The sequence below is a fragment of the Rhamphochromis sp. 'chilingali' genome, assembly GCF_963969265.1.
Source record: "Rhamphochromis sp. 'chilingali' genome assembly, chromosome: 1".
NCBI classification, from domain to species: domain Eukaryota; kingdom Metazoa; phylum Chordata; class Actinopteri; order Cichliformes; family Cichlidae; genus Rhamphochromis; species Rhamphochromis sp. 'chilingali'.
The window spans coordinates 28165886-28191205 of NC_137929.1; the positions used below are offsets into that span (position 1 = coordinate 28165886).

The following is a 25320-nucleotide window of genomic DNA, read 5'->3' on the forward strand; positions in this document are numbered from 1 at the left end:
ACCAGCAACTGCTCAGGAACAGTGGCAGCCATTATATCAACCAAAGATAGGAAGGTAATGAACGTTTCACCTCCATTACACCTGAAAATTGGCTGTAGACACTTTTATTCTCCAAACTTAACTTTTTGTAGCAGGGCAGCAGATTCTTAACAGCTTTAAAAAAATTTATTTGGATCACACATTTTAATTTCAGTTATTTCTACACTCATGATTTGATTACCCCAGTTGAAATTAAGGTTATACTGTGGCCATATACTATATGAGCCCAGCAAGCTATAGAGTGAATACAGATATATAAATATTTTGTTCCACCCACACTAAAAGGCCGCTTCTGTTCTATATTGGAGAAAGAGCACAATGGGACAAATGGAGCTTTAGCAGGCTTTAGAAACATGAAAGTACTGTAGGAGGACCCCGGCTCCTTGGGGGTTCCAGATTTCCTTCATGAATGCAAAACAATGTACCACAGCCGTGTGTGTAGCATGAAGTGGAGCGGGATGGGAAGAGGGGTGCTATCATCAAAGGCACCTCATACTTCAGCTCGTTTCCCTTCGTTTTTCCTTCTTCTTCGTCTCTGACCTGACATGGATTAATTACAGCCCTGTGCAATTTACACCCTGCTGTAACTGTGGCGGAGAATAAAGAATGGTTGAAATGTGAGCCCAGTGACAGGGCGTTAGAATGCTGAATTGCTTTGCGCTGCACGTGCCGCGCCTCTATTGCTTTTGCAGGGAGCATGTTTACGAGGCCCGGCTCAGAGGTGAACTCCCAGGCCTTAAAGTGACAAAATGCCCTCACTTAGATCAAGACAGCCAAAGAGGTTTATGTACTACATGGGATCTGTTCCATTTTTGTCTTCTACCAGCTGTGACTTGACCAACCTTATCTAGAAATTACAGCATGTATCTTAAATCATAAATGCAGCTTGTTTCTGCAATCCTCCATAGGCTACATTATTTACATATCCAGTTGACAGTATATTTCAAATACTATCAACTAGTACATATAGAATAGGAAGTAAATGTATTCTTATTGGGAAGGCGGCATCAGCAGACACTTCAACTAGTGCCAGCCTGGCGCTGCCAAGGAGATGTCAGCAACAACTGGCAAAGTGGGCACCCTGCCAGTCCGCCTGGCTGCCCTGACTATGAATGGTGCTTTTGTCAAAGGTGGCAGTGAGGACACTTGAGAGGGCTGCAATTAACACTATCTAAAATTAGAAAGCATAACCCCGTGCATCTGGTTTGGAAGAAAAGCCGCCGTTCCTTTTTTCCCCCATCATTATTTAAGGCAATTTTTAAAAGCAATATTTTCAACAGGGCCATGCACAGAGCTGCCAGAGGGCTAGGGCCCAGGTGGTCACCAAGTGCTCAGGTGAGCAGGGTGGGAGCAAGCAAGACGAAGGAGCCCATCTTGGACTAAAGTGTCCGGTGGATCAATGCACTAAAAGGCAGAGCCAAAGGTCACGCTGTTCAGTCGTAGCTCTGGGATTCAGTGTGACAGCCACCAGGATGAGGGAGAGTCTCCACTTTCATGTGACCACACTCTTAACAGACCACTGTGAAAAAAACTGCCTTAAAAACTATGAATGCACAGGCATAAACATTACTGCAATCACATAACGGTGCATGTATTTTTTTTATTAATCAGGTTTGTAGTATACGGCTGGCCAAAGGCCTCTCACTACCTGTGATTTTAAATTGCTGATTTGCTTCCAAATGGGATGCGTAAAAGCAACAGCTTCTTCTTAGAAATACTCATCTCCCTCCAAAGGTTCTTTTGGCTTGAGGACAAAGCTGTCCATATGCTGGTCTGAATACCTGCTTTGAAAACCACTTCTGTTGAGTGGCATAGTTGGCAGACCACTCCCAAAGCCAAAGTGGGCAAACGGACAAAGGAGCATCTTTTACACAAAACCTAACCCTTCAACTCTGAACAGTTGTTTGGCAGGGTAAGCCTTAATCTTTTATCTCATGTACTGTATATTGCTTAATACTATAACCCTATTCAGCTTCTTTTCATAAGTTTCAGTTCCTCTGTGTATGACTTTGATTGTCCCCTTTTCTTTCTCCCTCTCACGGTCACCCTTTTCCCCACTTTCCTCCTTTAGCAGACTATAACATCAGACTCTCTTTCTCGCTTCCATCTGAATTATGTCGGTGTGGTTGGCAATGAGATGCAGCTTTAAAGCATGAAATAAACAAGATGCACACCAAATTGAGAGGAAGGGAGTCCCCCTGCTGTGCATTCAAATTGGTCTACGCATTTTGACAGGCAACTGTCGAGCACATCTGTGAGATTAGAAGGCCCAAGACGATGTTTGTGTCCGCTTTGTTTCCACTTTCATCCACAGCAGATCAGTCTCTCCCTCGACCACCGCAGTCACTTAATTATACTGCTGCTGGCTACAGGACTTGTATCAGGATCGAGCAGCAAGCTTCGGGACAAAAAACTGCAGTTCTTAAAATTGCCACTTGAATATAGTTTGATAGCAAGTCAATTCCCATAGCCATGTTAAAATATCAAAAAATGACAGCAGAAAGATACAAAACATTGCTTTGCTCCCAATCCGGCCGTTAAGTGATGACGTGACGAATCCTACTTCCGGGCCTAAAGTAGTCTGCGTTTAATATGGCTTTTGTGTTGTTAACATGTTTAATGTTATGTATTTTCTTCTATTTAATCTCAAAAAGCTCCTAAAACAATCAGTGATCACTGTTGACCTCCCTCGGCTTTTATTACCACTAATCATTTATTTAAGCTCAGTTTTTAAAACCTTAGGATGTAACTACAGCCCAGCCCATGCAGCAGTATATGAATGACTAACCTCGTATTGTGGATGGATTATCTCAGTTGTTCTCCTGGCTGAAGTTTGGTCCTTTTACAGCATCCTGCCATGCGATTACATTTGTTCCTGACCACCGAGAACACTCACGTTAACTTTTATCGAGTGGAAAAAAAGTTAGCTTGTTTATATTATGCTAACATAGCTATAGCGGTCACGTAGCACATCATTATATAGCAGCTAGCCCAACTTCAGTAACCCTACAAACGTCACTGCTGTTTAGTTTTCTGTCTTCATTTATGTTGGAAGTGATAACAGAGCTGTACGTTTTAATTTGTTTCCAGAACCCCGCAGTCAGGACATGCTATATTGTATTTAGATAGAAGCTAGCGAGCTAACTTCCTGTTAACTTCTAACTCCGTTAAATGTCATAAATTCCGTTTTCATGGATGCCTGGATGTTAAACCCAATTGTTACACCTGGTAGAGCAGAACGCTGATCATTTTATTAAAGATGAAAGACTTTAGACAGTTTTTCAACTCAGTAATGCCATAGTGATCGTTTGATATATGGACCTGCAGCGGAGTTTAGGCCCAGACACGGCTAGTGACGTCAGACTTAACGACCAGATAGCTAACTTCATGGCAACTACATTAATGGGATTTTTTATATAATTCACCTGTTTAAATTGTACTAATGCTTAAATTTATGTGTGATTAAGGGTGTGGCATTTTTAATGATACATGATTACAAACAGGCACGGTGGTTAGCACTGTTGCCGCACAGCAAGAAGGTCCTGAGTTCAATTCCAACATCAGGCCAGGGTCTTTCTGTGTGGAGTTTGCATGTTCTCCCCGTGTCTGCGTGGGTTCCCTCCGGGTACTCCGGCTTCCTCCCACCGTCCAAAGACATGCAGCTTGTGGGGATAGGTTAATTGGCTAACCCAAATTGTCACTAGGTGTGAATGTGCAAATGAATGTGAGTGCGAATGGTTGTTTGTCCCTGTGTGTTAGCCTTGCGACAGACTGGCGACCTGTCCAGGGTGTACCCCGCCTCTCGCCCTATGACAGCTGGGATAGGCTCCAGCGCCCCCCGCGACCCTGAAAAGGATAAGCGGAAGTGAATGGATGGATGATTACAAACAGCTGTACTGAGTCACTACACCAGACCAACTGTGTTTATTGGATTAGTACTTTTAAGAGTGTTTTATTGAACTTTTCCTACAAATAATATGATTTCCTGTGTACTAGTCTTAACTCCACTTTTTCCAGTGAGCAAAATCTAAGCATTATTTATTAAATGGAACGGACTCATTCTTATACAGTGCTTTTCTAATCTACTGGAACACACTTCATACAACATGCTTGTGAGTGCTTTCAACATTCACACACTTATACTCCGATGGACGCATCGGAGAGCAACTTGGGGTTAGTATCTTTCCCAAGGATATTTGGCATGCACTCTGGGGTAGCCAGCGATTGAACGACCAACCTTTTAAACAGGAGATGACCTGCTCTACCTCCTGAGCTACATTATTAGCACTAATTAGAAGATATCTGTGTCTGTACAATGCTCCCATACGGTAATTAGCCAGGCTAGCTTAACTTGGCATTCTACACTCTTGTCCAAGTATTGTCCCTTCTGCCTCCAAAATGGCCAAAACAACTCAAGGCTTCAAAATACTAGTAGGCAGACCAGTGAGTCACTTTCTAGCAGCTACATCTGTATCCTATGGTGGCTTTTACAAAAACAGGCAAGTAAAGAAGAAACCCCACCTCATTTCCAGAGACAATCGCCAACTGTGGCCAGAAGAGGGCAGTAATTTAAAAGATAGGTGCAAATGGGCAAGAAACTTTACTTCTTGAAACTGAAAGAAGCTTAATTACTTTCACTCTGGTTTTAATTAATCTTTATTTTGGATTTTTATTGGGCAAGCATTGCCTTCTTACTTGCCCTCATGGAAAATACAGTAAAATCAAGAAGGAGTGAAAATCAAGTCACCTCAGTTGTGATGTGTTTCTTTTCTATCAGTTTTGCTCCAGACAAACAATGTTGTTGGAGATCTGTCATGATAATTGTAGTGTTATCTATTATTAACTATTTAATGTGGAGCTTTGGGCACTTCCTACTTATTAATGTTTAACTTTATATTTATGGATTTTTGACATTTTGGATTTTTGGAGGAAGATATAACATCCTGTAATCAAAATTGTAAGGCTGTTTTTGTTTTGTTCTTTCCCCCCCCCCCCCCCCAAAGCTGTTAAATCACAAATAATAGTAAAAAGCATTTCTCTCATCCAGTATTTTGCTATTCCTTCAGCTGTGAATAGTGCTGCACAAACACAGAATCACCCCCCTCTACGCAGCCTCTATTTTCCCTGGGATTGCTGGACGCCAAACAGGCAAGAAAAATGACCAGCGTGCTCTCCTTACTCCCCTGAGAAGTGAGTCCTAGAGATGTGGCTATTACTTATCATCATCAAAAAGTGCTTGTTTGGTGATAATAAGGGCCTGGGATAGATATCTCAGCTAAAGGGAGGGAGGGGACTACCTGAAGTAGCAACCGAGGAATCCTTCCTGTGCTTACCCAAGCAGTTTCTGGCTCTCTGTAAAACGGAGGGCCAGCTCTAAGACCCAGCTTAGCACAGAAATAGAGGAAGATAGGAAAAACTGCTATTAGCCACGGTTAGAAGGACGAAATAAGATAAAGGATAACAGACAACAACTTTAAATGTGCTTACTGCGCAAGAGACAATCGTTGGGGAATACGTCCGAGGAGAGAGTATACTAAAGCTTTGGGTCGTAGTGTCTTGTTATCTAACATTCTTTTACTGGAATGGTAAACATGAAAGTAATATTGCTACAGACAGAGAGGCTGTCAATTTGCGAAGCCCATCTTGAACGATATAAAAGGAAGTGAGCAAAATGCTTTTGACTGGACATGCTTTACTGAGTATTCTGCCCGAGCAATATTCAACACGAAGCGTGGTAACATAGTAGCATTTATTCGAAAGGGAAAGTCACAGCCCGCAAATTTCCAGTTACCTTTTTTTTCTGCAGTGGATCAAGAGGACTGTGCTCCCAGGGGGAAAGCAGAGCAGTTCCCAGCTGAACATGAAATATAACTGCCATGCTACGCGGGGAGAAAGTTCATGGAATACATAAATTTGGGGTCATATGTTACATTTTCAGCATGGGTCATGCTCGATAAAAGCCCAATTGCAATGCAGGGCTAGCGGGCCTTATCTGTAAAAGTTTTCAACAGTGCGACACACGGCTCCCCGCCTCCCTCTGCAAGCAGTTCACGTTCCTTGTTTGTTTTATCTATTGCCATTCAGCTATTTGAGTTTGACACTAGGTTCATGACCACTTCAATTCACCTCCTGGTATCTGATGATTCCGTCGCTCACACTCCTCTAATGTATTCTGAGGAGAGAGGGGATACGTGGTGGGGGGAAAAAGGCACACGTCCCATCTGATTGCAAGGTCTCCTCTGATGAATCGTGCTGCAATGGACATCTCGGCTATATCAAAGGGTGCTTTCCATCTCGGTGTGATTAATCAAAAAGGGACTTTATTGTTAACATAAAAAGTCACTGCAGATCACAGAAAGACTCATAAAATCAAGCATTTATTCACTCTGTCTGTTGATGAGATGAGACCTCAGCATAGTGGGATGATGCACCAAGGCCAATTTTTTTTTAAGTTAATGTTCGGTGCCTTATTTCTTTTTTCTTTCTTATTTCTTTCTTCTTCTGTTTTTTTAGCTCTGTTTATATGGAAGAGGAAAATGGAGAAAGACAAAGTAGATAGGTGTTGACAGAACTACCTTCACGCCACCAGCATTTCTCCGTTCTGGGTCGATTTCTCTACTGGTCACAAGGCAGCAAAGCTATACCTGTAGGACAGACGGGAGGGAGGGAAGAAAAATTGAGAAAATGAAATAAATATCTATTTAAAAATAGCCTCTCAGCATGGCAAGGAGAGATTTGAAGATATTATCCTCAAAAGGCTGCTGTGAGTGAGGCCGGGAGAAGGGGAGGCTGTCTGCGGTGAAATATGAAAAGCGCATACTCCCTGACAGCCTATGGCTTTACCTGATACTGCCAACACCAGCCCACTGGAGTGATCCATAGAGTCTTTGTGGAGACTTGTGATATAAATGCTGAGGGCTAGATGTTAAAGATCCTCAGCTCGCTGCCGCCCCACCCTCCCTCGCGCCATCCTTCGCCATCGCCTTGCTCGCCGCATGGGGGGAATTTGTTATGTTCCCTCCCGTACACCCACCTCGGAAACATCAGGACAGCGGACAGTGAGAAAGTCGACTGACTTATCCTTGTCCCTTTTCAATTTGACAAGGCAAGCAGCCTTGGGGACTTTCCAGTCTATTTTCAAATTGACCATTTATAATCAGTTTTCTAAAGGAGAAAGAGAAAGGGTGGAGGAGTCGAGGCGGCCCCGCGTTGTTGTGGAGGGTATAGAGCTGCGGGTTGGTAGATGATAATACAGCAGCGTGTTGTCAGATGTGTCAGCAGGTAAGATGAATGAAGAATAGGGAGTGGGTGCATAAAAGAGAATGCACAGTGGGGAATTGACCTCTATTCAAAAAAGAAAAGGAGGAGGGAAAAAAGGGAAAGAAATCTATATCCTCAAGCGAATAAACATATACAGCCTCTCTTTGAAATATGCACCACCTCACCATGAACCCAAAGCAGAAGGAAAAGTTGCGCTGGCCACGGCTAGAACCTTCCGCACAGACAAGGCGCCCATTGTCCGTTTGTTGACGCCAACGTGGCTGCATATATCAGCACCTGCAAGGTCAGGCCGACTCGGGCGTAGCAAGCGTGGCCAGGGCCCCAGCCCAGGAGGCGTTACAGCGTCCTGTCACACTGCTTGCTCCATCGCCACCACACGATGACATTTCCACAAGATGGCTCTTCTGAATTATGCGGCCCAGCAGAAGGGTAAGGAGAGAAAGGGGGGAGGAAAGCTCATTTTCTGGGTGTCTGCTTCCGACCTGAAACCACCACTTGTTTTCATCAGCGCCTTTTGCAGCTTATGCAAAATGGCGTGCGGGGCAATGGGGGAACAATCAAGCCGGCCCACTGCTCCTGTTCTCCATGCCACAGGCACCTCTGTCTCTCCCTTTTTGAAGTGTAATGACAGTGTCACCTCTACACTGGCCCCCATCTTCCCCAAATTAATCCCAATTTGGCCATCAAACGCGGGCCGTCCAGAGGGGCAGGCGGGAGGTAATTGACATTCTCAGGTGCATGGGTTTTGTTTATGTAGTAACGCTGAGCCAGGGCCTTTCACCGCGGATGACAAGCAGACCCAGTTTGCATACACCACTTGATTTGGGAGCCCTGCATGAGTGACTGCTCAGCAACCCGTGGTCCTGTGGCATTTCAGCAGAGGACATTCCAGTAAAGATCGCCTCAGGTGTCAGGTGGCTCGGAAGGTGCAGGTGGCAGCTGGAGGTCGTTTGTCCAGGGGAATTGATTCCACCATGACCCCATCGCTCTTTCTTACTATTGATCCATCCCCCAAGACCCCTGCACAATGCCCATGCCACACCGCTGAATTACAGCTCAGTCATCAATGTGGCCTAATGTTAAATGAAAGAATGGAAAATTTTCAACTGGATATCACACTTCACTTTATGAAATAGGCAGCACGTTGGCTACTTACCTCCAAGGTCATTCCAGTGGTTCACAAAGTCCATTTTGGTTATTGGGATTGTGTGAATGTAGAGAGAGAGGGAGTTCATAAACCTACAATGACTTACAGTTATTGTAGGGTTGTGCTGAAGTGGGGGTGTTGGCGCTAGTACGTGGAATACCCTTTTCCTAAATGCTTTCCTCGGCAGATCTCCCATGCCTTTTAGCATGTCACCCGGGGCTATGAATCACCATTACAGCGCCTACATTTTTACCTGCGCACCTCAAAGGCTTTTTCATTATGGTAAAAGGGAACCCAAGCCAGGTTGTTTAGGGGGGTTGGATATGTTTGCGAAAGGGAGGGTCTGAGATTTGGGTTGGGCAAGTTAATTACAATAACAATGGGGGCAGCCAAAAAAAAAAGAAAAAAAAAGAAGGCACGCTATGGCAAGGGCTGAGCTGCTCTCATTTGTTTCAATAAGGTAAATTGATTCCTATGTCCTCTGGTGCCATTTGCATCGCATCCATTTAGCGCGCGCCACTCGCCCCACTCTCGTCGCACCCTCCTCCCCCTCCCCCCTCCATTCGCTTCACGTGTAGAGGGCAAGACAACATCGATGGGGACAAATTGATCTTCCCGGACGCCAGACGCATGAAAACACACACCCGCGCGCATATTTATAGTCCACTTGCGCATGAATCTGCATGTACAGTATACATAAATTCATAAGTGGAACACACGAGATGACACTCAGAATTCAAGACTGCGTAAATCTACTCCTGTATTTAGCTGCTTTGTTTTTACTCTGTTTTTCCACTCTGGTGAGATTGTTCTCTGTGTGTATACATGCATAGTGTATGACCTATAGCTTTTAATCATTGACTTGACAAAGTAACAGCGCTCATTTGGGTTACCATAGAACAGTCACATCACTCAAAACTAGTTTGGTACTTTTGAAGTACTACGTAATTGACCTAGAAGAAGAATGTCTTTTGTTTTAGAGCCCTGCTCTCCAACGTTTTTGTCATGTTGCCCTTTAAAAGCAGAAAAAAATGTGTGTGCCAAAGTTTAATGCCAGTGGTATCGACATGTACAAATATCGGTACAGTGTAAGTGATGTAAGCTCAGGTGTAGTGGACACACAAGAGTGAAGTGTTCCTACTCTGACAGTGAATCCCAGAGCAAAAATAGACTTTTTCATGATCTTACTTTGAATCGCTTGTTTTGCCTCATATTACTTTTACAAAAATTGGTCCATTCTGCTTAACATTTAATTTGATTTTGGGTTTTGTCAGCCTCGCTAGTGTGGAAGCGCTCCTGCTTTTTTATACTTCCAAGATAAAGCAGATTAATTCAGCTTCCAGCCTCTCGCTATCCCTCAACTCGCCCCCAGTGAAAATCCTCACCACAGCTTGACAACCTCTGTTTGAGAGTAATTCTTCCAATTCTCTGCTCGCATCTTTTTTTTATTAGCCCGCCATGACACACAGCTAAACCGCGCCGTCCACCCAATTGCGACTTTTTTCTTCCAGTGTCACACTACCCATGTGACAACTGATCCATCTCACCGACGCCGCTTTCCTCGTGCCCACTAGCTCCAGTATTACTCATGGGCAAGGTCAGTGAATGCAGCGGCGCTCGCTTGCTTCGAACACCGCCCTCAGCCAGGGTGGTATCTAGCGCGCCTCCTTCACTGCCTGCCTGCTACCCCCTTTGGTGTAACACACTGTGTAACACATACACACTCTCCCATCCCACACTCCCATCATCAGTCAGCGTCAGGGCAGATAGCGGCGGCCGTCAGGCGGATGAGTGACGACTGGACCTGTTACCTGGGCGCCTGCATGACAATGGGCCTGTGGGCTGAGATAGAGAGACAAAAAGCTGGAACTCTGCCACACACATGCATGACACATTACACCGGCAGATCTTTATTTTCTGCTGCACAATTAGGTGACAACTGATGATGTAAAGACATGCCGCACAATGCTCCCAACCTGGTAACATGTAATTGAACGCCGCGTGTACTATAAGCGGGCCTGCGTGAATTACTGTTTTTCACCCGCAATATTCTGACAATGAGTGCTATCACACGCACACACACACGCGCACACACACACACACACACACACACACACAGAGGGAACTGATTCAAACTAGCTGAAATCAGGGTAATGTAATATTCATGTACAATAAGGAAAATGAATGAGTTTAATGATTATAGGCTTCCAATCTACTCATTACTGTGGTCTTCTTTCAAGATAGCAGCACTCTCCAAAGGGCTTAGTCCCCAGTTAATAGTACAACTTAGAAATAAACATAGCTGAGGCGAGTTGCTTAAAATAAAAGAGAACGCATCAGAATCGCCTCCTTGAATCGGCAATAAGAAAATCCTATTAAATCCCTTTTAATTGCCCCTCATTCAGGCAAATCCTGAATGCTTTTGAACAGTACAAAAAAATATAGATTCTCATGACAAGAGGGAGGTGGAAAAGCTTTGTATATAAGTCTCATCGATATTTTTTTCTTTCCTGTCTCAACACACTTCTGCTGCTCCTGCGGGTGGCGGGTTGCGGTTGGGGCGGGTGTGGACCGATAGCGTGCTCTTCTGTTTGAAAGTTTGCAAGGTTTACGCGAGCATATACGTCTCACCCATGCTTGAGTTAAGACTCCCCGGCACACACACACACCGGCAGACTCACTCAAACGTACACGTTCCGAGCACGCCACAAGATTTATAACAATAAAAGCCTCCCCAAAAGGCATTGAAACGCACCAACCATTTCACAAGCAGCCTTGAACTCTGGCTGATCTGCTATTTGTTACCTCGAGCACTTGGCAAAACAAAAACGGCTACAGCCCAAACACTTGAAAGGGTTTATTGCTCATGTTGCCCACAAGTTCAGAGCTGTCTGGCTGAAACACACCGTCGCCGTTAAGCTCGCTAGACAACAAACTGAAAATACTTTGATCCAATTAGAAACACAGGCTTATTTGCTCAAGTATAAATGCTTAAATTGGTAATACCAGCAGGTAATTATTAAATTCCCCCAGACCCCCCACTCCCCCCCACCCCTGCAGAACATCTGTATTGCATCTGGAAACACAGTGAGCACAACAATTGAGTCACAGGTTTGGGCACCAATGGATGATGATTATGGTAATCCAACAATGCCAAGGCTCTATTGTAAGTCGCAGACTTCTGTTGCAAACTCATGACCTTATTAACCTTCTTAATCCTCAACTGGGTTCTCGTGATAAGGGGCTTACACGCACACACTTGCATGCGTGCACGTCGCCACTTTCATTCTGATGCCCGGCAAACACTTTAGAAGCCCTATCCACCTGTTTTATCCTGCACACCTGAGGTTCTCTGCATAATATCAACAGAGGCCCTCGAGTCATCCAAGACAATTAACGCTTTCCCTTAGATCAACAGTGGGGGGAGAAAAAAAAAAGTGGATGGCAGCGTTTTGGAGCAGAGGGCCCTCCCAGTGTGGGCACATGAGAAAGCAGGTCTGATTGGTATTAAGTGGTGAGATTAAAAAGCCATCTCATAGGTCAGGTCAGCTGGTGTTCATTTGAATGCATTACCAGGGTCCGAGGCTAGATAATTCTCTCATTAGTGCCACTCAAACCCTGAGTGACAACACGGGTGAGAAGGGAGCATGTCGTACAACACTTAGAGTTAATTAGTCCATGCACACTGTTGCTCAGCACCCCGTGCCTATGCTCTCTCCTCATCTTCTCGCCTTTTTTTTTCTTGTTAAAAGAACCACTTGTTGTTTCAGGAAATAAAGGGATTTCTTTTCAAGTTCTCACGGCTGCTAGTCACCAAACTGTCAGACTGCAAACAAGCCAGCAGCTTAGCCAGGGGTAAACAAGGGATCCTCTAAACCAAAGTTTGGATATCGTTATAGCTGCATTTGCCCATCATATTCTTTAAATCCCACAAAGAAAATGTCAACTTCTTCTACGGTATGAGAGTGCAGCGTCTCTCGAGTTCTCACTTAAATTTACTCCTCACTTGTAATGTCCTGTTTTTGTCAGTCAGTTCAAAGCTTTGTGATTGGTGATGTTTTGCATGGTGTTTTGAGACCGATTTGACAGGTGTCAAAGATCAAGAACCAGAACCATTACATAGTGCAAGCTGGGGTAATCAGAAAATTAAGGCTGGGTCTGTGAGATCAGGATGGATTGTTTTGGGGGTTTTTTATATGTCAGTGTGTTTCCAGATCTAAGCAACACACTCGGTAAAGGCAATCAGTAATAAAGTGAATGATAATACAGCCAAACTATGAAAATAAGATCCAGGTTGTATAATCCCAAAATAGTTCTTCAGATCGTTGAGTAACATAGGACATGAAATGCCAAATTAAATGTTGAATGAAGCTTAATATGTTTCCCCTTGTACTCATTTCAATAGTTTCTGACAGGTAAGACCTGCTGGTTCTTATTTTATTTCATTTTTTGTCCATTAAGTTTCAAAGAGATTTCGGGCGGAGGAGTTTTTGACTCTTTCTTTGTTGATGACATCATGTTTGCATATTGGGAGCACGAGGTTACATCCACATTGTTAGTCTCCCGGCTTGGATCCATGCCTGAGAACTATATTCACTTTGGTTCTAAAGGTTCTATAAATTGTCTCTTTTTCTTTCTCGCTTATATTCTCTTCTTACTCCCACAACTGTTCCCACGAGACAAGGTACTCGGCTCATTGGCCACCACGCACATGGGGGGGTGGGGGGTCTCTCTTGCCACCACCGCTGGGTTTACCCACCACACACACACACACATACACCCATCCCCACCCCCAGCTGAGCGCACAGGGTTAGCTGAATATTCTAAGAGCTTTCAATTTTTCAGGCAGGTCTGTGAACCCCCTCCCATCATGCAGCGCCATCGCACTCAAGGGAGTCAGAATTTTGACAGACGTTAGCAGGGTCATCTCCAGTCCCTCAGGGAGGGGCTTAAAAGAAATGAGTTGAATTGCCTTTTCTCTCTCTCTCTCTTTCTATTCTCTCTTCATCTCCCTGCTTCAGTTCTCTGTATGGGTCTGTCATAATTCCACTTCCTGTCTTCCAGGCCTAGCAGCATTCATCCCCCTCAATCTCGTCTCCGCCGCCAAATTCATCAATCGCAGACGAGGCCTTCCAAAAGGCGCTTTTTCATAACTTCGATGTCACGCTACTTACGCCACTGTCAAAAGTGGTGACAGGGCTCCAAACCGCCGGTTATGCCACAGTAAGGCGTTTATCCACTTGTATAATGTGCTGCTAGTGCTCACGCAGGATCAAATACGGGACGCGAGGAAAATGGCTTCCAGCTGAAAGAGAGATGAGGGGGGGAAGTGAGAAAACATTTCTTCTTCTAACTCTTTTGCACTAACATGAATTCCCAGTGAAATGTCTGGCGAAGTAGGTCAATGGGATTTAGAAAGTTTGTGATGCTTTTTTTTCTCCCCCCCCTTTCTCATACACTCGTCAATGGAAAAATGAGCAATGCGATTAGGAGAGGGGAAGATGATGAGCTGGAGAGAGCAAGTGAAAGAAAGGGGTGGGTAGGTGGGTGGATGGAGGAGACATGAAGACAGGCTGAGTGGTGGTTTGGGGCTCTCGCGGGTCCCTCACCAGCTGAGTGTGAGAGACCCAGACAAAGAAAAAGAGGGAAGAGATTTGTATCTGCGCTCCAGAGAAAGGGAGTGGCTCGCGTCTCTTCATCTTGATATTGAAGCAACAATCTAATTATACCATTTCTCCAGGGGGAATATGCATATGAGGGTAATCAGTAAATAGAAAAAGGTAATTATTTGCCAGAAGTCATAGCCTTTGCACCTGTAAGCACTGCGCCGATCCAAGATTGTGCCTCTCCTATAATTCACGATGAAGATAGTTTATTAGGGGGCTAAATTATTTAGCTAATTTATAATAAGTAAATGAATTTCCCAGTTATTGAATATTTCATAGTGTCTGTCAAAACATAATGAGTTAAGTTTGGTCAAATACAAATGGGTCCCACTTGGTAATTTGCCAGAATGTTCCTCGGGGTAAATCTCTGCAAGTGAATGTGATTGAATGTTACAATTAAACGTGCTAATTCATTGTCAAAAGCAACTTATCTACACACATGATATATTTGGCGCCTAATTGGAAGGCACATTTAGAAATGGTTTATTCGGTGACTTTCTACATCACGGCCTAATCAGAATAAATTCCGCTGGCTGTAATGAATTGAAGTTGAATATTCGTAGTTGGGCTATTAAAGAGACTGGAAGTGTGAATTATTTAAATGCAAATGAATGTTTTAAGCTTTCCAAGTAGCAATAGGCACATATTATTCCTCATTCCCCTCCACCCCAACACACACACACACACACACACACACACACACACACACACACAAATGGCTAATTTCAACATTCACTAAGTGCAGAGTAACCTCTTGCTCATACAGTATTCCATTCAATCAATTCGGCAGCAGTGCAGGTTCTTTCAGCCGTGCAGCTAGCTCGACGCCGTGATAAAGGAAGATGGAATCCATCAATACTGGGAGACAGGTGCTGGAATTACTAATCAACTCTTAGCTGGGAATTATGTTGCTCATGGGCTGCAGTGAGGAATCATGGGAAATATGATTCAAACTTCCCTCACTTCTGATTTTGTTTGTTTTTTATTCGGGTGAGAGAAATTTCACCTGGAATCGAGCTGTGTGTTTGCACCTGACGAGTTCAACGTTTTCCGCTCCGTCAAGACCACCGTGCGTGAACTTTGTCAGATGCTATGAAATGTGCTTCAAGCTTGTGCTCAAAAGCAGCCTGCAAAGAAGCTCTAATCCGAGCGGCAGTGGCATTATTCATGTTTCCACAATAGCTTGTTATTCATCAGAAGACAAAGGAGATTCTCATTCGGCTTGACATAGATGGAGGAGGGCCACGAGGGTATTATTCACATCTGTTGAGAACAGTAAGCACAGCCAACTGGATGTCACGATAAACAATGCTTATTAATGCAAACAAAGTCTCCCAACACAGTATATAAATGGCGTTTTCCTTCACGTCGGAGCATAAATATTAATTGTATTAAATATATGATGTATTGTAGTTAAAAAGCTCCTTCACTTGTTTATTGTTAAGCCAACAGCATGCGCTTTATTAATGAGAGCAGCACATCACTGCATGCCACATAAAAAGCCGTACACGCTGAGGTGCGCTGTACTACAACTGTGCACCACGAGGTGGCACTGCAGGCTCACAAACAGATGCTGTTAAACCGCTCTTCTTCTCCGGTTGTCCTCCCCTTCACAGGTGTGTAGCTGGATCAGATACATGTACACACCCGCAGTACAAAACCTGAAATTCAGCAGCGCTCATTAAGCCCCTCATTAAGCTCCATAGCAGTATAGTTTGCTCAATACAGCATCCAAATAATCCTTAACCTTAACCACGGCAATGAATCAGCAGACTGCCTCAGGGTGTTTTCCTTGTTTGGTTTTTCCCTCTAAAAGTAGTTCATTTGCACAGCTGTCCGGGGAACACAAATTGTATTATGCTCACTTCCTGTGGCAGGACATCTGTTGCTTTCAGCTGGCACGCCTTCTGAGTGTGCTGAAATGCTCTTTATGCACCCAGATGACATTATCATAACTAAGATGAGTACTGCATTTTGTCTTATGTCGCATCCTTTCCATTCATAGGGCAGGTGGTTAGAAAAGGGGTTACTAATTATACCTGTTTCCCCCACAGCAGCTAAACTACGGTATTTGTTTAATCTTGTCAAAGAAGTGAAGCATCTGCTCAATCAGTCTTTATTCCAAATAAATGGAAGCTATGGGCTTTGATGTGTCACTGAAAAAGGCTTTATTTCCGCGCGTTCCTTTGTCTCGACACCGTCTTCAGTGAGCTCACTGAGACAATTTGCGGTCATAAAACCACTGCTTTCATTGATATAATCACATTATTGCTCATACTGACACTGCTTATAGCGCTTTAAAATTGCCTGCAATTGTAAGGAATGCAACTGTGGAGACTGTGGTTTCTCTGTCATTCCTCAGGTACTGTTATCGTCATGTGGGCATGTGCACTGTGTCCGTTACGTCTGTAAACAGGAAACAGCCTTTCACATCACAAAGTGAAACTGCTGAGCATGTTTTCCCATACCTGTGTCACTACAGCTACAGACCTTCAACCTTTTAGTGAATCACAACTATTCAGAGAACAATTCAAGACATTAATGCAAGATATCTCGCAGATTCCAGTCACGTGACTCTTGCTGGTAGATTTAAGCTAAAGATAAGATCTTAAATATGTAAACAGACCGCCAGAACAGGTCAGCTTTCACATAATACATGTACGCACAATAAAGTCATTCACAGTGATAATGCCATTATTATTGTTGGGTTCTTCATAAGTTCTTCTCCAGCCCCATGAAGCAATTGCAGGGCCTTACAGCTCGCTGGTTCTGTATAAACCTTCCTTACCTGCAATGAGTTGGGATTCGGCAGGATAGAATACCGATTTAAATACCACTGAATTAACATAACCTTATTTTGTCCCTGTCTTCACATCATAAAGGCGAGTGAGAAATTATACTCCTGAGACAATTCACCAGCTGTTTTTGTTAAACTACAAAAAAATTCATAGGCAATACTTCAAATCCAAAATAAATCTGGATTCTTGACTCCAGTTCTTGAAAGCAAAAGCATGTTCATAATTCACATAGTAACACACATTTTTTCCAGCTACTCTTATTTAGACTGGCCAGATCGGGATTTTGAGATGATTTTTGCATATTCCCGTCCAGATTGGTACAGAGTTCGACTCTGCTTCAAATCACTGAAGTCCACATGGAACAAGCCAAAACGAACGCTGAATCCATCGGCCCATTCAAAGTTATCCATCAGAGACCATGCAAAATATCCACGGACGTTGATCCCATCTTCTTGTATAGCTATACAAGGACAGAAGAAAGGAGTTACATAGAGCCATCTAATTAAACCATGACTAGTATCATGATATGTGACAAAAGGATCATTCTAAAGTACTAGCAAAAACCTGTTTACTAGGTCCACTCATTTATATCTTCATTATAAAAAGTAGATATAGCAAAAACTGCTGTTCATAAACATCAAACAGATGGATAATAAAGACGCGTGTATTTATCTTTCTCTTTGCAAACGACATATTCATTGCATAAAAGTAATCAGTTGGCGTCGCTGTCGCTGAACACTTACTCACAGATCTGAATCACAACACATTCCCGTGACCCCAAAGTGTTAATGCGCTAAAAATTGATTAGCAGAAGCAACGTATGCGTAAGATACACACAGACGTATGTGTAACGCTTGTATCTATAGTGTCGCTGTCAAAGGCATCTGAAATGAAATGGTAATGAAACAAGTATTAACTTTACCGCACTGGGTACCCCTCTTTGAAAGTGAGGTAAATAAAAACCTTTTGATACAACACAAACAGTCTTTGGAAACCAAATTTATGATAAATGATAGCAAGAAGATTAAAGGTACATCAAACCAATTAAATGTTTTTTGTTTTAAACAAGACTAAATTTGTCAATTTGGAGAAGCTGCAGAATTAAAATGATATTTTAACCATTATTTTCCCGATTCGCATGCTTTTAATTTTTTAAATACGCAGGATTTATGCAGTCCCGATTTACTAGCCATTACCTTTTGCCACTTCTGAGATGGTGTCCTTGTAATACATACAGCGCTGGGCATCCTCGATCTGCAGTGGCCCCACCTGAGAGAAACCATTCTCTGTAATGTAGATCGCCGGGTTGTTAAAAGTGTCCTGCAAAGTCATAGGGCAAATATTATTGTCAAACAAGGCATCACAGCCTGTCAGACATTCCAGGGGGAGACAGATTGGTCTACAGTGTGCCGTTCAGCTGCGTTTCAACGGTGCCAGGCTCAGACTAATGGCGTGTGACAAGTCACAACAGCAGGAAATTGCTCGTTTGCAAACACTTTTCAGCAAAGTAACTGTTTCATTCAATGTGACAGCACTAATGAAGCATCAGTGTGTTTCTGGAGGTGTCGAAAAGAGATTGCTGCATGCAAAATCAATAGTGAGACACTAAACAAATGCCAGTGTTCTCCTCGTACGGTTGAAGGTGATCTATCTTGTTGCTGGTCAATTCATTTTGAGCACCGACTTTACTTTTCCGCAAGGTGAATCCAAACTGTAATGAAAAGATTTGGTCGGCCCTTGGTTTGGGTTATTTTTAGTGTAATATATTAGCGTAAAATTGTGCATTTTTACATTTTTGGACTCTACTGCAGTAGCTGTGCATGGCTCACAGTTTAAAATAATCCTTATTTATGTTATGCCGGGACTGGTGAATTATCTTAGTCAATCATTTATCTGAAACAAGCGCTTTATACTCCCTCCCCCCACTTTTTAAGGAAACTTTCTTCTGATTGGCTGCCCCACACAGACTGTAACCAAAAGAAAAAAAAAGATTTTTAGGAAAAAGTTTTACCTTAATGTACTTTAGGAGTTTCCTCAAGCCATCTGGCACTACAGCCAGCCAGGACAGTCCACTGATGGGCCAGGATGAATCCAAAACTTCCTCTGTATCTTGGTCTCCCTTTATACACAACATCTTTTCACAACCTCCTCCTGGTTTGACTTTGCGAGACGTGTAGTAGTTCAACGCAAAGAAGTCGGCAGTTCCCAGAATGGCAGATTCATCCTTGGAGAAACTGGGGAGCCTTGAGGCTGCATTGTATCCTAGCTTCCTACTTTGAGCGTCTATAGCAGATCTCATTATTTCTGGATAATCACCGGTAACAAACACGGGCCAGGCGAACCATCCCAGTTTAAATGCAAGGTCACGTTCAGTAGCAGCAATGTCCTTGGGGCAACCTTGGTTTAATGGCTCACACCAGTCGCTGTTGAGGGCAATAGACACGGCACCTTTCTGCTCTGACCTGTAGCGAGAATTGTAGCTGTGCCAGGCCATGGCGTGGGCCCGCAGCATGTTGTGTCCCACCAGGTAGGCAGCAGTGCCTTTCTCTTTTAACCCTGGGGCATGGATGCCGTCTTCGTGTCCCAGTTTGGCGCACACTTGTGGCTCATTGATAGTGATCCAAAGTTTGACACGGTCCCCAAATGTTTGGAAACAAAACTGAGCGTAATTGTCAAAGAGACTGGCTATACCAGGTGATTTCCAGCCTCCCTGGTCTTGCAGAGCTTGAGGCAGGTCAAAGTGGTAAAGGGTAACCATCGGTGAGACATTTGAGGTTAGCAAATCATCAATCACTTTGTTGTAGTATTGCACACCTGTTGAACAGAGAGTGCCATAAATGGGTAATGAGATACAATTGCCTAAAGCCATCAAATAGGCCTGGATCTAATTCCAGCATGTGTGTTACAGGTCTATGAAAATACCTTTCTGACTGACATGTTGCGTGGTCCCATCAGGCAGGAGGCGGGCCCAGGAGAAAGACAGGCGATAGTGCGTCAGCCCAAGCTGCTGGATACACTCCAGGTCTTTCTCCCACAGCTCATAGCTGTTGCAGGCCACGTCTCCATTCTGGTCCCCAAACACTCTGCCCTTCTCATGACAAAATGTGTCCCAGATACTCGGTCCCTTGCCGTCCGATTGCCAGCCACCTGAACGACCGCGTAAAGGTTGTTCAGAAAAACAGGTAAAGTGTTGACATATAGAAATATCACTCTGTGAATTTATTGTGACAGCATCTAAGACGTCATCTACTCTAGCGGTTATTTACATTCATCTAATTACATAAGTGTGTTAAAGACTGTATTAGTCTGCCAATATTTTTTTATGTGTACCAAATGAGTGACAAATGTAAGGAACAACTAAAAAAAATGTGGGGAGAAATACAAGTAAATGTCGGAAACAGTGTTCAGAAGAACACATTCAACTTAGTTTTATTTATATACCACCAAATCACAACAACAGTCGCGTGTAGCTGCTTTATATCGTAAGGTAAAGGTCCTACAATACTAAAAAGAAATGTCCAAGAATCAGACAACCCCCTATGAGCAAGTACATGGTGACAGTAGGAAGGAAAAACTGCCTTTTAACAGGAAGAAACCTCTGACAGAACCAGGCTCAGGGATGCGCAGCTATCTGCTGCAACCGGTCAGGGGTTAGGAGAAGGAAACAGGCGGCAGGGTTTTTTGTTGCATTCGAGTTTTGAAAACCAGAAAAGGAGCCATTCTTCCTCGGGTGACTGACAATAGCATTATGGGATATGATCAGACTGTGTCACAGAAAACAAAAAGTAATATGGTGGTGAGAGATGAGCCAGCCTTAACCATATTCTTCAATCCACATGGGCATGAAAGCGTCATGGGGGGTTGTTGGCTTCCATGATGACAGTGCATAGATGCATGGGCCATACAGGTCACCGAATGGTTTGGTGAATAAGAAAATCATATGAATCACAGACTTAAGGCCCGTTTAGTCACCAGATCTCCATTAGACCAAATGCCCTGTTACACCAATGTCAAAACAACAAATGAGGAAATGATGAATACATTTTCATTTATCTGTATCTCCATCAATATATTCAGTGCAATGGCTACTATTTCTTTACACATGCTTAAGTTTCACCAAACACTCATTTAAAGCATGTTACAGAGTCAATAGCGCCAATATTTACCAAGTAAAGTATTCACGGTAAAGCGAATTACATTAGAGGTTCTCGGAGTGTAAAAACCCCCTCTCTCTCCCGCTCCATAACAGTTATCACTGCTCCATTCAAAAACTTGTTTACATACCTTCTATTTGATACGCAGACGTCGCCGCTCCCCATGCAAAGTCACGTGGGAACATGTTTTGTGCATTAGGACGCTGAAACAAAGGTGTTCCTATATCTTAGCGCGTTATGCTTTTATCTCTCTTAAATTTAATACACAAAGCGATTTGTCTCCCTACAAAGCGGACGTTTTTTTGTTTTGTTTTGTTTTTGTTTCATGTGGCATCGCAGCCATTAACGTCCACAGACCAGGAACTACTGCGAGATGTGACGTTTCGTAAGTCACGTACAGAAGATTTCATCCAGTACGGGAAACTCCGAGGATAATTATCTCGCTGGATTTTGCTTTTTTTCGACAATGCCACTACTGTAATACTAGCTTAATTCTGTTATTAAATAATAATAAATCAAAAACACATTAGTTCACGGGATTCGGTCTTTTCATGTTCAAAATTTAGGGCAGGAATGTGGGATTAAGAAATGAGGAAATGAAATCCGAGGTGCACCTGAAAGCACCGCAAGAATGAGTCGAGGGTTGCGATAAAATCAAAGGCTGTTGCCAGCTTGGTAAATTAGTAAAAGTCTATTTTGCAGTCAAGCAGAGCAACTAAGTGAGTTTCTGCTGTGAGTTTATGGTATTAACTTTTTTTTTTTAAATTATAAAACAAATAACATAAATTCAAATTGTAAAGACCCAAATATTACGATGCTATTAACAATTTGGACAGAAGTATTTCTCTAGATAGTATAAGAAATGCAAAAATGAACTATAGTTATAACACATATGGTATGATACTTCCGTATCATATACAGTCTATCGTTAAGCCTCGCACGGGTTCTAATAATGCTGTAGTCTAGTTTTCTATATGATGAAGTGAATCATTTGATCTCATCAAAATGAACACAATGGACTGCGACAAGAGGGCAAACAAATACTATCAGATTATCAAGAGTATTACATTCTCAACTCGGTGGAGTGGAAAGATTCAAACGTCTGTATCAGGGCAAAAACAAATCCTTATCATGGCTTTCATGTGAACTGCAAACTAGACCAAACGACCAGAGGTGAAAGTACAGATCCTGTATTACGATAAAATTAGCAAGAAAAACATAAACACTCACTTTTTTTAGTCCTGCAACAGCAGTATTTTTTTATGTCCACCATATTTTTTATCGCATTTTTATATCGCAGGTTTATATTTTAAATGCTATATTACTTATGTTGATAGTTTTACATGTAACTGTGCACTGTTTGGTGATGTGCAACAGGTACATATCCAGAAAAGACACTTTTAACAGTTCCTTTGCGTTCAACCAATGAACCTCGTAGACGCAATCATCCCCCAAACTCAAAGGAAGTCATCTCCTGGTGCTTTTATTATGAAATGCGGACCGGATGTGGTTTGGAATCTGCTCGGCCTTGACCGCCCCTGACTTTAGTGGCTCCCGGGGCAGGACCATGGGACTAGTAGGACTTCTCAATGGAAATAAGGCTAGTTTTAAATCTTTTCTAAAGACACCGGTTAACAAAACGGACACGCCGACTACTCTGGATACGTTATTATACAGTTTTTAGTGTATTTTTCCCACATTGGTAGCACAGTTTGAGCTAAAACTGTTGTTGTTTTTGCGCTCTGTTTTTTTCCCTCAAAGTAATTTCCTGTTCATGACCGGGGGCGAGAGTTTGCACGCTTGTTTCTCGTCCCGTACGTGTTTCGAAGTAATGGGAAATTTAAAGTGAGCGTTAAAAAAGCCCGACCGCGTTTCCTGAAGTTGGGAGCGGATAACCTGGGATGACTGCAGCCGCCTCCTTTGGATAAGACAACACACTGACTTGGACCCACGCTATGGGCAACAAAGGGAACCTCTCAACAACTGGGCTAGTTATTTAGCTACCAGGGAGGATACTCGGCATTTGAAATGTGGTAGATTTGCAGAGCTGGGAGGAAATGGAAGCCGATGCCAACATGGAAAGGGAATTCTAAATGAGTCGTTTTCCAAACAAAGAAGGACACCTCCGTCGGACTGAACACCGCCGAGCAAAGGGAAAGCCTTGCGAGAAATGGAGGAGGAAGGCTCGCTTGAGCCAAACAACATACTTGCAAAGGTCTCATTCTTCTTTGCCCGGTTCTAGCAACATCTACCCGCCCGCCTGTTCTGTTATCAAAACATTGTTTCCTTCGCCGGTGCTGCAGTGCTTTTCTGGCCGCGTGTGAATTAAAAATGAGGGTGGATCGTTTGCAGTTGTTTGGGATTTTGCTGCTGCTGAGCGGCTGCTGTGGCTCAGCGGCATCATCCGCGTGCAAATCGTTTGATGAAAACTCGAAAAGCGGTGGGAAAATCGTGCCGTCCTACAAGAAAGTGGTCTGCAGCAACATGGAGCTCCATCAGGTGTTGCCCCCGGACTCTCTCTCTTTCCCGAACAGAACAGTGACACTGTGAGTACACGCATACAGATGCATGCTGTGAAAACACATCCCATCAGTCACTAGATTCACTTTATTCTCAGTAAGGACTGTTTCTTTCCTGAAAGTTAATGTTACTGGAACTGTTTGCGACGTCTTAATAACCATCTTATCCCCCTTATTCATACTGCACAAACATGGAAAGATAAATATATCTTGATAAGCCGACCACAAACTATCATTTCACAGCTATATACTGTAAATAGCAGTGTAAATACTAACCTTGTGTAACAGTAACCCCTTCCTGTTATGCAGTGATTTATGCAGAGGCTGCTAAATTGCACACATGCCATTATAAATGTAAGAGCTCATAGGTTATGGATGTGATTCTTTTTCCACCTGGTTTTACTCTGGCATGGTTAGATCCTGACAGCACACCTGGCTAACACTAGCCAGATGCCTTTTTTTTCTTCAAGAATTACACTTTTAAAGTTTAGTTTTAGGTTGTTGGTATGTAGCCACTACAGTAATATGGCCTTACATCAGAAGCAGGCTTTGAGGCTGTGCAACCACTGCCTCTCCATCAGTGTCATTGATTAAAGTTGCTGGTCTTTGTGTGGCAGTCTGCAGGGATGAAACGCACACTGAGACACAAGCTGCTGATTGATTGAGGCCTTTGTGTTGTGTCAAGTCAGAGCAGATTCAACCAATTGACACTCTGGTTTTGGTACATCACTGAGCATTTGACAGGGAAAAATAAATAAAAAGGAATTTGAATAATCATGACAGTAAGTCGAAGCTGCGTGCACCCCAGAGCTCTTGTACTTTGTGGTGGTGGTGTGCAATGGAGGAAATATGAGAATACCAGGGCAGGGTGCAGGAGTGGAAAGCAAATAATGGACTCCCAGGAGGGAAAGAAAGGCAGAGGATTGGCTAGTAATAAAGAGTTGTAAGACAATTGCAGTGCATGTTTTTAAGAGCTTTACTATAAGCCACTTGTTAGATTTGAGGCACTTTCCAAAGGCGCACATTTTTAAAAAATGTTAGTTTGTATTTCAAAACAGGACTCGACTGCATTTGCAGATATTTGAAACTTTCTTGTGTCATATGAGACTTGAAAATCAGCCCATGCGCATAGTTTCTGCAAGGATGTTGTTAAGTTTGGAGTTTGGGTTTATGTCCAGAGTAATTTTATCAAGTAACTGGAGCCCAAAAAACATCCAAATTAGGCCTGTATAGTCTATCCTGGGTGGAGCTCCACACCTGGCAGTCATTCAACCAAGTGTTATTACCAAAAGCACTGATCCAAAAACACAGACTGTACGCTTGTCCTTATGATTAAATGTCCCATTAAACGAAGCATTCATATTGTGCGTCAGTTGTTTTCTTTACTGTACGGCATCAAGAAGCCACGAGGAGTCCAAATTTACTCCAGCACATGCCTGCTGTGATGTTATTGGTGGGTAGAATCAAACCGCATATTCAAGCTTCTCGCTAACACAGGAATAGATCATATGGGTGAGTTTACTGTGTGCGAATTATTAGTGTTAGGGCAGATTTACCATTACCTGCACAGACTATGGGATGTCTCATTGCAGTTTAGTTTAAAGGATGGTGAGCAGAATGGACAAGTAGACAAGATCCGTCGTAAACTGGAATAAAACACTTGTATGGCTCTTGAATAAAAAAAGAAAAAGATAAATTCCACTGCTTTTATTTTTA

At 43.1% G+C, this 25320-nt stretch overlaps 2 protein-coding genes across 2 annotated transcripts in view; one reads left to right on the forward strand and one right to left on the reverse strand.

Annotated features, from left to right (window-relative positions):
- Window positions 1–15605: 15605 nt before the first annotated feature.
- On the reverse strand, window positions 15606–21793 carry gba3 (glucosidase, beta, acid 3). The gene is made up of 5 exons (XM_080894183.1): window positions 21216–21793; window positions 19854–20078; window positions 18943–19745; window positions 18128–18251; window positions 15606–17391 (listed from the first exon to the last, which is right to left on the reverse strand). Exons 1-5 carry the CDS (start codon window positions 21268–21270, stop codon window positions 17189–17191), a joined length of 1410 nt encoding a protein of 469 aa, XP_080750309.1. The 5' UTR covers window positions 21271–21793; the 3' UTR covers window positions 15606–17188.
- Window positions 21794–22592: 799 nt separating this feature from the next.
- Window positions 22593–25320, forward strand: part of adgra3 (adhesion G protein-coupled receptor A3) — a 29470-nt gene continuing 26742 nt past the window's right edge. The window contains exon 1 of the mRNA XM_080894171.1: window positions 22593–23631. Within this exon, the coding sequence (XP_080750297.1) occupies window positions 23417–23631 (215 nt within the window). The 5' untranslated portion in view covers window positions 22593–23416. The remainder of the gene's footprint in view (window positions 23632–25320) is intronic.

Excerpts from the sequence above, each read along its gene's own strand:
- gba3 (XM_080894183.1), bottom strand. The coding sequence starts at position 21,270 with ATGTTCCCACGTGACTTTGCATGGGGAGCGGCGACGTCTGCGTATCAA. Across the intron at positions 18,252-18,942 it reads AACTCCTAAAGTACATTAAG|GACACTTTTAACAACCCGGC; the intron begins GTAAAACTTTTT and ends ATGACTTTGCAG. Across the intron at positions 17,392-18,127 it reads CATCTCAGAAGTGGCAAAAG|CTATACAAGAAGATGGGATC; the intron begins GTAATGGCTAGT and ends GTCCTTGTATAG.